The 12,744-nt window shown below is 38.1% G+C and overlaps 1 protein-coding gene across 1 annotated transcript in view; it reads right to left on the bottom strand.

Annotated features, from left to right (window-relative positions):
- The window catches only part of CACHD1 (cache domain containing 1), a 234,779-nt gene that overhangs the window by 97,051 nt on the left and 124,984 nt on the right, over nucleotides 1–12,744 (bottom strand). The window contains exon 3 of the mRNA XM_002686328.6: nucleotides 7,638–7,786. Within this exon, the coding sequence (XP_002686374.3) occupies nucleotides 7,638–7,786 (149 nt within the window). The remainder of the gene's footprint in view (nucleotides 1–7,637; nucleotides 7,787–12,744) is intronic.

Here is a 12,744-nt window from a genome sequence, read left to right on the forward strand (position 1 = left end):
TATGGACATGGGGAGAGGGGAGGGGAGGGTGAGATGTATGGAAAGAGTAACAAGGAAACTTACATTACCATATGTAAAATCGATAGCCAATGGGAATTGGCTGTATGTCTAAGGAAACTCAAACAGCGGCCCTGTATCAACCTAGAGGGGTGGAATGGGGATGGAGATGGGAGGGAACTTTAAAAGGGAGGGGATATATGTATAGCTACAGCTGATTCATGTTGAGACTTGACAGAAAACAACAAAATTATGTAAAGCAATTATCCTTCAAAAAAAAAAAAAAAAAGGCAATCATAAACTGTGATCTCATGCTCTGAAGTCCCTAGAGGATCCTAAGGAGAGTAATACAGGAATCTGAACATTCTGAGTCAACATGTTAATCATCAAAATTAAAAATAACTCTCTAACTTATTCTAGTTCCCATGTCAACAATACTTCAGGAATTTAAAATGTGAACATACAAATGCCTTAGTGCCTATTCCCACAATAACTATTCAATTAGCCAACATTAATTGAGTGAGGATAAGAGAACTGACTTCTACTTGGAGACACAAAAAAGAATAAAAATCTGAATTCATCTCCCAGTATTTTCTCCCTGGTTTATCCATTGCACTCTTCCAGTCTTCTTAAATAAAGACATTGAAAACAAAAAATAAGAACACCACGAGACAGGAACACCTACAGAAGAAATTGAGGAAGGGAGGAGGAGAAAAATGGAATTAAGAGATGTTGAAGACAAGATTATTGACTGGCTTATAAAAAAAAGTCAAGGGTTAGTGACTAAACAACAGTTTCAGATGTGCAGAGCACATTCCCATTTCTGTGGCAGGTTTCAGAAATAGATATTTTTGGTATATGCAAAAGGTGACTATATATAAATGTGACAAAACAACATGTATGCTTAAGACACTTATAAAATTTATTAATATTATATAGTCTTCTCAGATTGGGAGTTGCAAAATCACATGCGAATGTGGGCCCAGTAGGTAATGATTGTTAGGGGAATGGGTTGGGTGTGAAGCAATAGGGAGTAGTGGAGACTGTGGTGAAGGGGAGAATACAGGCCCTGTCTTCAAAGGGAGCTGCTCTACACAGGAGCTGACTATTGCCAGGGCAGGAGGAGAATGGGACGACAGAGGATGAGATGGCATCACCGACTCAATGGACATGAGTTTGGGTGAACTCTGGGAGTTGGTGATAGACAGGGAAGCCTGGAGTGCTGCAATTCATGGGGTCGCAAATAGTCGGACACGATTGAGCAACTGAACTGAACTGAACTGAACTGAACGTGATACCATTGAAAATGAGTTTGCTGTAGATTAAGTCATAGCCTGCCCCCCCCCATAAGAAAACATTAATTCTTCAGATCATTCCTTCAGTAAATATTAATGGAATATCAAATCACTATACAGGACTCTGTACAAAGTAATTAATTTTAAGGACTCCTGAGTAAGAAAAGTTGACTGGTCTGAGAATGAAAGTATCAAAATCACCTGAAAAATCAATTTTCTGCTGCTTTGCAGGTTCTGTCTGTAGTCATCACAGTATAAGCTTCAGGGTGGATTCTGCAGAATATTGTATAAAAGAATGTTCTCTCTCTTCAGAGCTGGGCATTTTATCTTATTTTTAAAAAAATATGCATTATCATGAGACTTCCTTGGTGGTCTAGTGGTTAAGACTCTGCATTCCCACTGCAGGGTGCATGGCCTTGATCCCTGTCAGGGAACTAAGACCCCATGTGCCCCGTGGTGTGTTCAAAAGGAAAAAAAAGAAGAAAAATCATTATCAAGTTTTAGTGACAAAAATCAAATATGGATTATACATCAGTAAAAATAAAATTCTAGGCCTAAAAAATAAAAATTAGTAATTGGATAAAAAAATCAATCATAAAAATATTGGCCAGGTAACTAACTTGTCTTTAATAAAGTTGGAGAAGCAAGATCAATGGGCTACAGACACAATGTTAGTAATAAGTACCTTAAGTGCTCTTGGGTCAGTGCTACATTTTTTAAAATGTTTACAGGGCCTATATATTTAAGAATGTTGTTCATGGCTGACTTTTTGCAACCCCGTGAACTGTATCACGCCAGGCTTCCCTGGAGTTTGCTCAAACTCACGTCCATTGAGTCAGTGATCCCATCCAAACATCTCATCCTCTGTTGGAGTCTTCTTCAGCATCACAATTTGAAAACATTAATTCTTTGGCACTTAGCTTTCTTTATGGTCCAACTCTCACATCCATACATGACTACTGGAAAAAACCATAGCTTTGACTATATGGACTTTGTCAGCAAAGTGATGTGTCTGCTTTCTAATACAGTGTCTAGGTTTCTCATAGCTTTTCTTTCAAGGGTATGTGTCTTCTACTTTCATGGCTGCAGTCACCATCTGCAGTGATTTGGAGCCCAAGAAAATTAAATCTGCCTGCTTCCATTGTTTCCCCATCTATTTGCCATGAAGTGATGGGATCGGATGCCATGATATTAGTTTTTTGAATGCTGAGATCCAGATGTAAAACCAGCAATCCCTTATTTCAAGTCCAGTTGCTTATGTTTATTGTAATGGCAATATTATCATATATGCATGTGACCAGTTCATGGGTATAAAGAGTTTGCTTTATAGAATGGTAAAATCTTACAATTTAGAAGGATTTTTCTCAACAATCTTCAGTCCAGTTTTCATTAACTTCAGTAGTTATTTATGTCAATCATCTTTAAGGCTTTGGTTACATTCACTTAATATTTTCATTTAAATTAATGCATTTTAAAATTTAGGTGTATTCATTTTAAAAATAAATTTTATGTTATTTCCATAAGAGAAAAAACATTATCTTGACATAGAGGATAATATAAACTGTTTTTAGTCATGTTCTTAAATTGCTTTCCAAGACTGGCAGTTCTTCCTTTCTGCATTTAATTCCAACATGAACTCCCTGAGATTCAAAATGTAGACTTTTTCAGAAGGATTGAAATATAAGAAAGAAAGAACTGAAAATGTCCTCAATAGGATAACACAACAGTTAGAAAATGCAGACTAAAGCATTTTATGAGAAACTGAAAAAAGGGGCAGCTAAGGATTCCAACCCTGGTTTACGGCAGTACCTTACTATTAACTCTTCCCATATTTGAACCTTCATTAAAAAGGTAAGAGGCCCTTTTAATTTTAACAAGTGTTTGTGTTTAGTCAATGGCTAGAAAAGCATCAGCTCAGTGTTCACTGCAAAAATTCCTACATACATTCCCTGGTAAGAGAGCCTTTTGCTAAGCCAAGAAGACTCTGTCTACGAGAAGGGTAGTTGTCACTTGCCATTTTCAGCTACAGACAGTTGTGATCAGATCTTTGTTTAAGATGTCGCTAGAGGGAACATGTTTTTTGCCATCCATCTATCTTCTGATTGCTCAGCTTTATCATGAGAACTGCTCTGGTTGTACAAGATTCACCCCAAATGGCAGTTCCTGGCTCTGTCACCACTCCTAGTGAGGAGAGAAGACTGCAGTGCAGCTGCACAGTGTTTCTGCTTTCAACACAAGTCCAGCATTTAGAGGAGTACCAACCTGCTTACCCCGCATGTTAGGAGTGTAATTCAAGTCTCTTAGATGGCAAACTGAACTAAATGACAGATTCCTGGAGGGCAGAAACTACACTTTATATTTTATTATATTCACTTAAAGGCAGATCACTGGTTATTGCCAAATGTCTGGATGACCTGCATTTCAGACTTCAACCCTTATCTCAGCATATTCAAAATGTAAATCACTGTCTTTACTCCAAAACATTCTGATGTAAATCTGTCTAAACCTTCAAAGTATACATGTGTGTAAGCATGTAGCGCCATTTTCACAAGGCAGAAAATTCTCTTCTTTTTTTTTTTTTAGAAAATTCTCTTCTATGGCATGGTTACATTTTATGTTATCACTTTTATGCATGGGATATAATTTCCTTAACTTAGCTATTATTAGAAATTTAGAATATTTACAATATTCTCTATTCCAAATGGCATTACAATGACTTTTAAAACAAATTTATCTTTATTAACATGTCTTTATTTCTTGAAATATCCCTCCAAATGACCAGATCAAACAAGATGCACATTTTTTAAAAAAGAAAATTGAAATATAGCTGGTTCACAATATTGTGTTAGTTTCAAGTGTACAAAGTGATTCAGATATGTATCTTTTTTGGGGGTTCTTTTCCATTTTATAGGCTATTTCAAGGTATTATGTTATACAGTAAATTCTTATTGTTTATTTTATACATGGTAGTATCTCTTACTTGCCTGGAAAATCCCATGGATGGAGGAGCCTGGTGGGCTGCAGTCCATGGGGTCGTTAAGAGTTGGACACAACTGAGCGATTTCACTTTCACGCATTGGAGAAGGAAATGGCAACCCACTCCAGTGTTCTTGCCTGGAGAATCCCAGGGACGGGTGAGCCTGGTGGGCTGCCGTCTATGGGGTCGCACAGAGTCGGACACGACTGAAGCGACTTAGCAGCAGCAGTATCTCTTAATCTCATACTCCCAGTTTATCCTTCTCCCTTTCCTCTTTGGTCACCATAAATTTGTCTTCTATGACTGTGAGTGTATTTGTTTTGTAAATAAATTCATTTGTACCATTTTTTTAGATTCCACATGTAAGTGCTATTGTGTAGTGTTTATTTTTCTCTAACTTACTTCACTTAGTATGATAATCCCGAGGTCTGAGAGGGACACCTCTTTTCCCCATGCCATGCAGCTTGCAGGGGTCTTAGTTTCCTTACCAGGGATCAAACCTGTGGCCCTGGAAATGGAAGTGTGGAGTCCTAACCACTGAATGGAAAAGGGGTTCCCCAATGTGCACACAGAATCCTTTGTGAAGCCATCCATCTGGTACACTTCTCTGCTTTGAGGAACCAGAGCACTTCTCTGCTGTGTCACGGTTTGCTCTCACTATTTAATTATGTTCAGTATTTGGTCCCACCCAATAATAGTTTAATTTCTCACCCCTGACTCATCCCCATATTCAAGTCATTTCAGATTCCAGCACATAGTAATCAAACCCAGTTGTGAGGCACTGGGATGAAAATGGATGAGCTGTAATCCCTGCCCAGAACAGCAGGGGAGGTGTACCTACCAACAACACGTGGTCCATTCAGTTCTGCACCGTAATAGAGGTGACGGAAACTCACTATGGGAACAAAGATGAGGAACAATGAATTCTTCCAGGGGCAAAGGTAAAGAAGGAGAGGGGGAAAAAGAGGTGATAGGAAGCTATGGAGTGAGACAAATGGTTATATTGCCTGTTGAAACATTAAAAGAAATTCATGAGGTGGGAAAAAAATGGAAAGGTGACATATTGGGTAGATTTACAAGTAGACGTCAGTCAATTCAAGCTTTTTGTTTCACCTAGAGCCATGTTCTACTTAGAAATTTCATGAAGATCCCCTATTTTTGAGGCAACTTCTGCACTACTGACATTGAGAGTCAGACAATTCTTTGGAGGACTGTCCTGTGTATTGCAGGAAGTTTACAGCATCCCTGGCCTCTCCTCACTAGGAGCAACTGTTTCCACCTTCCAACTGTGACAACTGAACATGTTTCCAGATACTGCCAAATCTCCCTGGGGATGAAGGGGAGTGGAAATCATCTTAGTTGAGAACCAGTGTTTTAAGCTACGCTGTAAGGTGTAAGGACTTCTCCCTTACTATCCTATCTTTTTTCCTCAGTCAGGAAATGATTTTTTTTCTTTGGTTTAAAGCCCAATGGACTCTTATTTTATTTTTAGATTAGAGGCAAATTGTTGAAAACATTAAGTTACCAATGCCCCGACTATAAAAAAAAAGAACTTCTTCTTTGATTAAACCTAATAAACAAAAAATGAAATGTTCACTATGATAGGAAAGTATATATTTGCTCAGAACATTACAATTTGCAAAGTACTTTCTTATACAATTTCAAAAAAATGCTCATAATATCCTGTGAAATATCCATTATTATTTCCATTCTAGGGATGAAGCAAGGCTCAGTCAAAGCTGTCACCTATCTGAGACCCCCTGAATACCAACTCCTGGAGTTAAGATTCATATCTGGACAGTCTCATTCCAAAATGTATATACTTTCTGTTTAGGTTAGTAAATAGCTACTATGCACACAGGTAAGCCAGAGAGAAAGTCTCATCTTAACATCATACAGAGAAATAAAATGATCTGAGGATGCTCGGTTACCTACATAGCCCACTAACAAAATATAATAAGTAAAAACTTCTTTGTAGGAAGCAAAGGGTCATTTAACTACCAAAGAATTGTGTTGTTTTCATCCTTTGCATAGCTTTAAGAGCGCTTATGCAAAAAGAAGAGTGATACACACTAGATATGGTAACTTTTACACTCATAATTTTAGAGTATGTTAACTTCTTTTAGTCATTCTAAATAGCCAATTCTAACTTGGTATCATGAAGATTATTATCCACTGATAGAAAACTGCATATAAAAATAGAACGTTAAGTAACTAGATTATGGCTACTCAGCTAATTAGAGACCAAGTCAAAATCTTTGTACCTGGAAATAACTGTTCTTCCCTCTACAATTTCCAGCATCATATAACCCTATACCCCTCCAGATATAAATATCACTATGCCAATGAACAGCTTCCCTGGTGGCTCAGATGGTAAAGAACTGCCTGAAATGTGGGAGACCCCGGTTTGATCCTTGGGTTGGGAAGATCCCCTGGAGAAGGGAATGACTACCCACTCCAGTGTTCATGCCTGGAGAATTCCATGGAGAGAGGAGGCTGGCAGGCTACAGTCTATGGGGTTGTAAAGAGTCAGACACAATTGAGCAACAAACACACACATACGCCAATAAATAAAATATCCTCAACCAGATACAAATATCACTATGTCAATAAAAATATCCTCAACCATTCTGTTTCAATATTATCTGAAGCCATATCTACCTTGGTAGTTTTAAGGACACTATAAAGGATGTTCAGTTCACTTCAGTCACTCAGTCATGTCCAACTCTCTGCGACCCCATGAACCGCTGCACGCCAGGCCTGCCTGTCCATCACCAACTCCCGGAGTCCACACAAACCCATGTTCATTGAGTCAGTGATGCCATCCAACCATCTCATCCTCTCTCGTCCCCTTCTTCGCCTGCCCTCAATCTTTCCCAGCATCAGGGTCTTTTCAAATGAGTCAGCTCTTCACATCAGGTGGCCGAAGTATTGGAGTTTCAGCTTCAACATCAGTCCTTCCAATGAACACCCAGGACTGATGAGGGAATTTTTGCTACTAATGTGTCAAGGATGAAAGGCAGACCCTTAAATTAGGCAAATCAGCTCAGTCAATGAGACTATCTTATTCATGACCCATTAGTTAACAAATGAAAAAATGTTTGCAATTTTCAAGACTTAGTCAACTCTGGACTCAAACAATATTTGGCATTTCTGAACCTAGTCTCCAGCTTGACAAAAAGGTGAGCAGGGAAGATCCAGGAATTTCCTGCATATAGTCACACTTCTTTAAAAATTACTTGTCTATATAAAAGTAAAGGGCTTATTTAAGATAGGAATACATTTTGCAATAAACAAATAGGTATTTTAAATATGAATGGAAGGCAGTTCAATTCCTGGCTTAAACAACAAAAAATTCCAAGCCTTACTCCATCATGGAAGGTGGGATGGTACAGCAGTCTTGAATCGCAGTTAGGGGAGAGGTCAGGTGAGCTGTGTAGGATGCTTCTACAACTTGCTTATTCCGGTTGACCACATCCAAGTAACGGTTGAACTTCTCTCGGATTTTTTTGGCTAGCTGTGGGATGAGAGTAAGCAAAATCAATCAAAAGACCAGGACATCAACCCATTGTACTTTCAACTATACATTAACTTTTGTCACAAGCTGTCTATACTTCTGGTAAAACAAAAACATATTCATGGCTTATTTCATTATGTAAAGTTAAATAAAAATTGCCAAATACCCAAAAGTCACAGAAGAATACTTAATCTGTGGTAATATAATAACTTCTATCTTATAATAGATAAAGACACATTAAGAACTACTCATGTGTTCAAATTCAGATAGAACAATACCGATCCATAAAAATGCCCTGGGTGGAGAAAACAGCCTATTGATATTATTGTTGACATGGCAGTGGGTGTTAGGGGTTACAGAGCAAAATAGTGACTGGAAGAAAGAAATGCCACTATTCATAATTCTGGATTCACACAGATTTTTAAGGAGGAAAATACAGTAAGGGAAATGATATGTAGTCTTTTCTGTTACACAGCTCCAGGGGGCACCATTCACAGCCTTCCATGTGAATGGAGAATCTCTGAAGTTGTACAGTGCAGACATCCATATAAAATAAAATATATATAGTTAGAAATAGACTTGTATTTGGTCTGTTATACATTTAACATGGGCAAATGTCTTTCTTAACAGACCACTACATCATAATACACTTTCATATGGGAAAAGCAAAAGCAAATTGCTAAGCATACTGCTTTTTCCTCAGTTGTCCCCACCAAATATCACAGCTTAATTACAGATCTCCAAGGAAAACAAGTGTTGTTTTTCTTCCCCTTAAACAAAATGTTACCCAAATGAAATGACTGATAGAATTATAGCTAATTGGTTTTGTAGAGCTATTCATTACCAGCACACTAGAGGAGAACTAATCATCTCCTTTGGGTCATGCATCGCACACAATCCGGTAGCTTACAAGCTGAGAACATGGAGCCAAATCAGAATATCTTCATTTATTCCTTTCAAGTTGCTTTTAGATTTTGATTTTGTATCAGTGACACTCTGGCACTTCCAGAGTTTCAATTAAATAACTGAGGTTCTCAACCTTGTTAAATGTTGTACACACTATAAAGTTTAGAAAAATGTCCAGATACCAGAAAGAGAGTATGAGTGTAATGTTTAATGTGATAATAGGTTGCTCAAATTCATTTCAGCATTTTCAAAGGAGGAACTGTGTGTCTCAAAAACCAACATGCCCACCTGTAATTCGACTCCCTGAGTTAAGAGTTTTCACTATTTTAAAAAAAAAAAAAAAAAACATTATTCTTGTTGAGGTCCTTGTAATAAAATGTACAGACGTGGTTTAAATGTCCCACTGGTGATTTTGCCTCTCGGGGGGCACTGGGCAAAGTTTGGAGACATTTTGGTTGTTATAACTTGGTGGAGAATGATACTGGCGCATGGTGGGTAGAGGCCAGGATCCTCCTACATGTCCTGTGATGCACAGAACAACTCTTGGTAACCAGGAATTATGTGGCCCCAGAAATCAATGATGCCCCATTTGAGAAACCTAATGTAGAGAAAAATCAAAGATAATTAGCCCAATTTGTAATCCAGCCAATAGGTCCCAAACTGTTCTTCTAGGTTAGTTTTCCATCCATTCAAAATGATACCTTAAGGAGGAAAAAAAGTGTAAAAAAATTTCAACATTTGCACATTTCTATTTCATTCTTTGGTTTTTCTTTCCCAAAGTGACATGGAAGAAGCCATCAAATATGCCTGTAGTTCTTCAAAACGTAGCCTAAATACAGAGATATCACCATTCATTATTAGCAGATATGCTGTACAGCAGTTTGCACTAATCCAACAAACCTTTTTTTCTAGACTCTCATTTTTAATGGACAGTTGAGGATGAGAGACAGCAGCAGTATTAGTTGCTCATTTGTGTCAGAGTCTCTGTGACCTTATGGACTGTAGCCTGAGAGGTTCCTCTGTCCATGGATTTCCCAGGCAAGAATACTGGAGCCATTTCCTCTTCCAGGGGATCTTCGTTACCCTGCAGCTGAACCTGGGTCTCCTTCATGCAGGCCGATTCTTTACCACTGAGCCACCAGGGAAGCCCAGTAACAGGTCAAGCTTAAAAACCTAATGTATATTCTTACAGTGCTCTGCACTCTCCCCTTATGCTATCATCTGTTTGACATCTGGTTACCCTACTAGACTGCATGCTCTGTAAGGGCAGGTACTACATATGTTTTTGTTCATCTGTATTTTCATCAACTACTACACTGCCTAACATTGATGGCAGATAAAAATAGTTAATGAATATTGATTTGGATGGTGTTGATTCAAAATGTGCAAAAAATGTATAACACTTTTTTTTGCATGTAACTTTTTGCTTAGTTATAACTGAAGAAAAAACTATGAATAATGACTGTCTATATTAATCACTCATACACATATGTTAAGTAAACAGTTTACAAAGATTTTATGGCCATTTTTCTATGTAATATATCTTGTTATATTTATTGAAATGCAATTTTATGTTCATTAAATCTAAAACTAAATAATTTGCACTTACAAAAAATACTTGGTAAAAAAAAAAATTATCCCAGAGAATCATCAACCTTATCTTTTGGTCTAAGGATCACAACCTCTTTAAAAACATGGGATACTTACTTCAAAAATAAACATGTATTTCTGAAACTCCATTAAGAACAAATTCTGTCTTTTATCTTTAAGTTCAAAAATAAATATCACGAATTTCCCACCTACAAGTGTAGTTCATGACTGCCCTTGGGAACAAATTTTCTGTAACAGAATAAAGTGTGCTTGAAAGGACTGAAATTCCAAATAACATCGTCACAAATTCACTTTAAAAATGAAGGAAAAAATGCAAACATTTGTCTTTCTCTTACATACATTCAAACATACAAACACTTGAGAACTACCCAAGTGTCTCTTCTACACAGTTAGAGAATTCTAACTTTAAAAAAGTCAGATCTAGCTCATCATGATATTCTAATCTGGCTCTTTACTTATTTGTAAAAGGCATCCCCAAGAAAAAGAAATGCAAAAAAGCAAAATGGCTGTCTGAGGAGGCCTTACAAATAGCTGTGAAAAGAAGGGAAGCAAAAAGCAAAGGAGAAAAGGAAAGATATACCCATTTGAATGCAGAGTTCCAAAGAACAGCAAGGAAAGATCAGTGATCAATGCAAAGAAATAGAGGAAAACAATAGAATGGGAAAGACTAGAGATCTCTTCAAGATAACTAGAGATACCAAGAGAATATTTCATGTAAAGATGGGCTCAATAAAGGACAGAAATGGTAGGGACCTAACAAAAAAAGAAGATATTAAGAAGAGGTGGCAAGAATACACAGAAAAACTGTACAAAAAAGATCTTCACAGAGCAGATTATCATGATGGTGTGATCACTCACCTAGAGCCAGAAATCCTGGAATCTGAAGTCAAATGGGCCTTAGGAAGTATCACCCAAAGCTAGTTGAGGTGATGGAATTCCAGTTGAGCTATTTCAAATCCTAAAAGATGATGCTGTGAAAGTGTTGCACTCAATATGCCAGCAAATGTGGGGAACTCAGCAGTGGCCACAGGACTGGAAAAGTTTTCCGTTTTCATTCCAATCCCAAAGAAAGGCAATGCCAAAGAATGCTCAAACTACTGCACAATTGTACTCATCTCACACACTAGTAAAGTAACGCTCAAAATTCTGCAAGCCAGGCTTTAGCAATATGTGAACCGTGAACTTCCAGATGCTCAAGCTGGATTTAGAAAAGGCAGAGGAACAAGAGATCAAATTGCCAATATCTGCTGAATCATAAAAAAACATGAGAATTCCAGAAAAACATCTATTTCTGCTTTATTGATGATGCCAAAGCCTTTGACTGTGTGGATCACAATAAACTGTGGGAAATTCTGAAAGAGATAGTAATACCAGACCACCTGACCTGCCTCCTGAGAAACCTATATGCAGGTAAGGAAGTAACAGTTAGAACTGGTCATGGAAAAACAGGCTGGTTCCAAATAGGAAAAGGAGTACGTCAAGGCTGTGTATTGTCATCCTGCTTTTTTAACGTATATGCAGAGTACATCAGGAGAAACGCTGGGCTGGATGAAGCACAGCTGGAATTGAGATTGCCAGGAGAAATATCAATAACCTCAGTTATGAAGATGACACCACCCTTAGGGCAGAAAGTGAAGAACTAAAGAGCCTCTTGATGAAAGTGAAAGAGGAGAGTGAAAAAGTTGGCTTAAAGCTCAGCATTCAGAAAACTAAGATCATGCCATCCAGTCCCATCACTTCATGGGAAATAGATGGGGAAACAGTGGAAACAGTGGCTGACTTTATTTTTCTGGGCTCCAAAATCATTGCAGATGGTGACTGCAGCCATGGCATTAAAAGACTCTTACTCCTTGGAGAGAAAGTTATGATCAACCTAGACAGCATATTAAAAAGCAGAGACATTACTTGGCAACAAAGGTCCATCTAGTCAAGGCTATGGTTTTTCTAGTGGTCATGTATGGATGTGAGAGTTGGACTATAAAGAAAGCTGAGGGCTGAAGAATTGATGCTTTTGAACTGTGGTGTTGGAGAAGACTCTTGAGAGTCCTTTGGACTGCAAGGAGATCCAACCAGTCCATCCTAAAGGAGATCAGTCCTGGGTGTTCACTGGAAGGACTGATGTTAAAGCTGAAACTCCAGTACTTTGGCCACCTGATGTGAAGAGCTGACTCATTTGAAAAGACCCTGATGCTGGGAGGGATTTGGGGCAGGAGGAGAAGGGGATGACAGAGGATGAGATGGTTGGATGGAATCACCGACTCTATGGACATGGGTTTGTGTGGACTCCGGGAGTTGGTGATGGACAGGTAGGCCTGGTGTGCTGCGTTCACAGGGTCGCAAAGAGTTGGACACGACTGAGTGACTGAACTGAACTGAAGAATGACTCTTACATTTTTAAATGAAATTTTAAAAAAAATTTTGTGATAGTAATTATATGAAAT

The sequence above is a fragment of the Bos taurus genome, chromosome 3 (assembly GCF_002263795.3).
Source record: "Bos taurus isolate L1 Dominette 01449 registration number 42190680 breed Hereford chromosome 3, ARS-UCD2.0, whole genome shotgun sequence".
In the NCBI taxonomy this organism is placed as follows: domain Eukaryota; kingdom Metazoa; phylum Chordata; class Mammalia; order Artiodactyla; family Bovidae; genus Bos; species Bos taurus.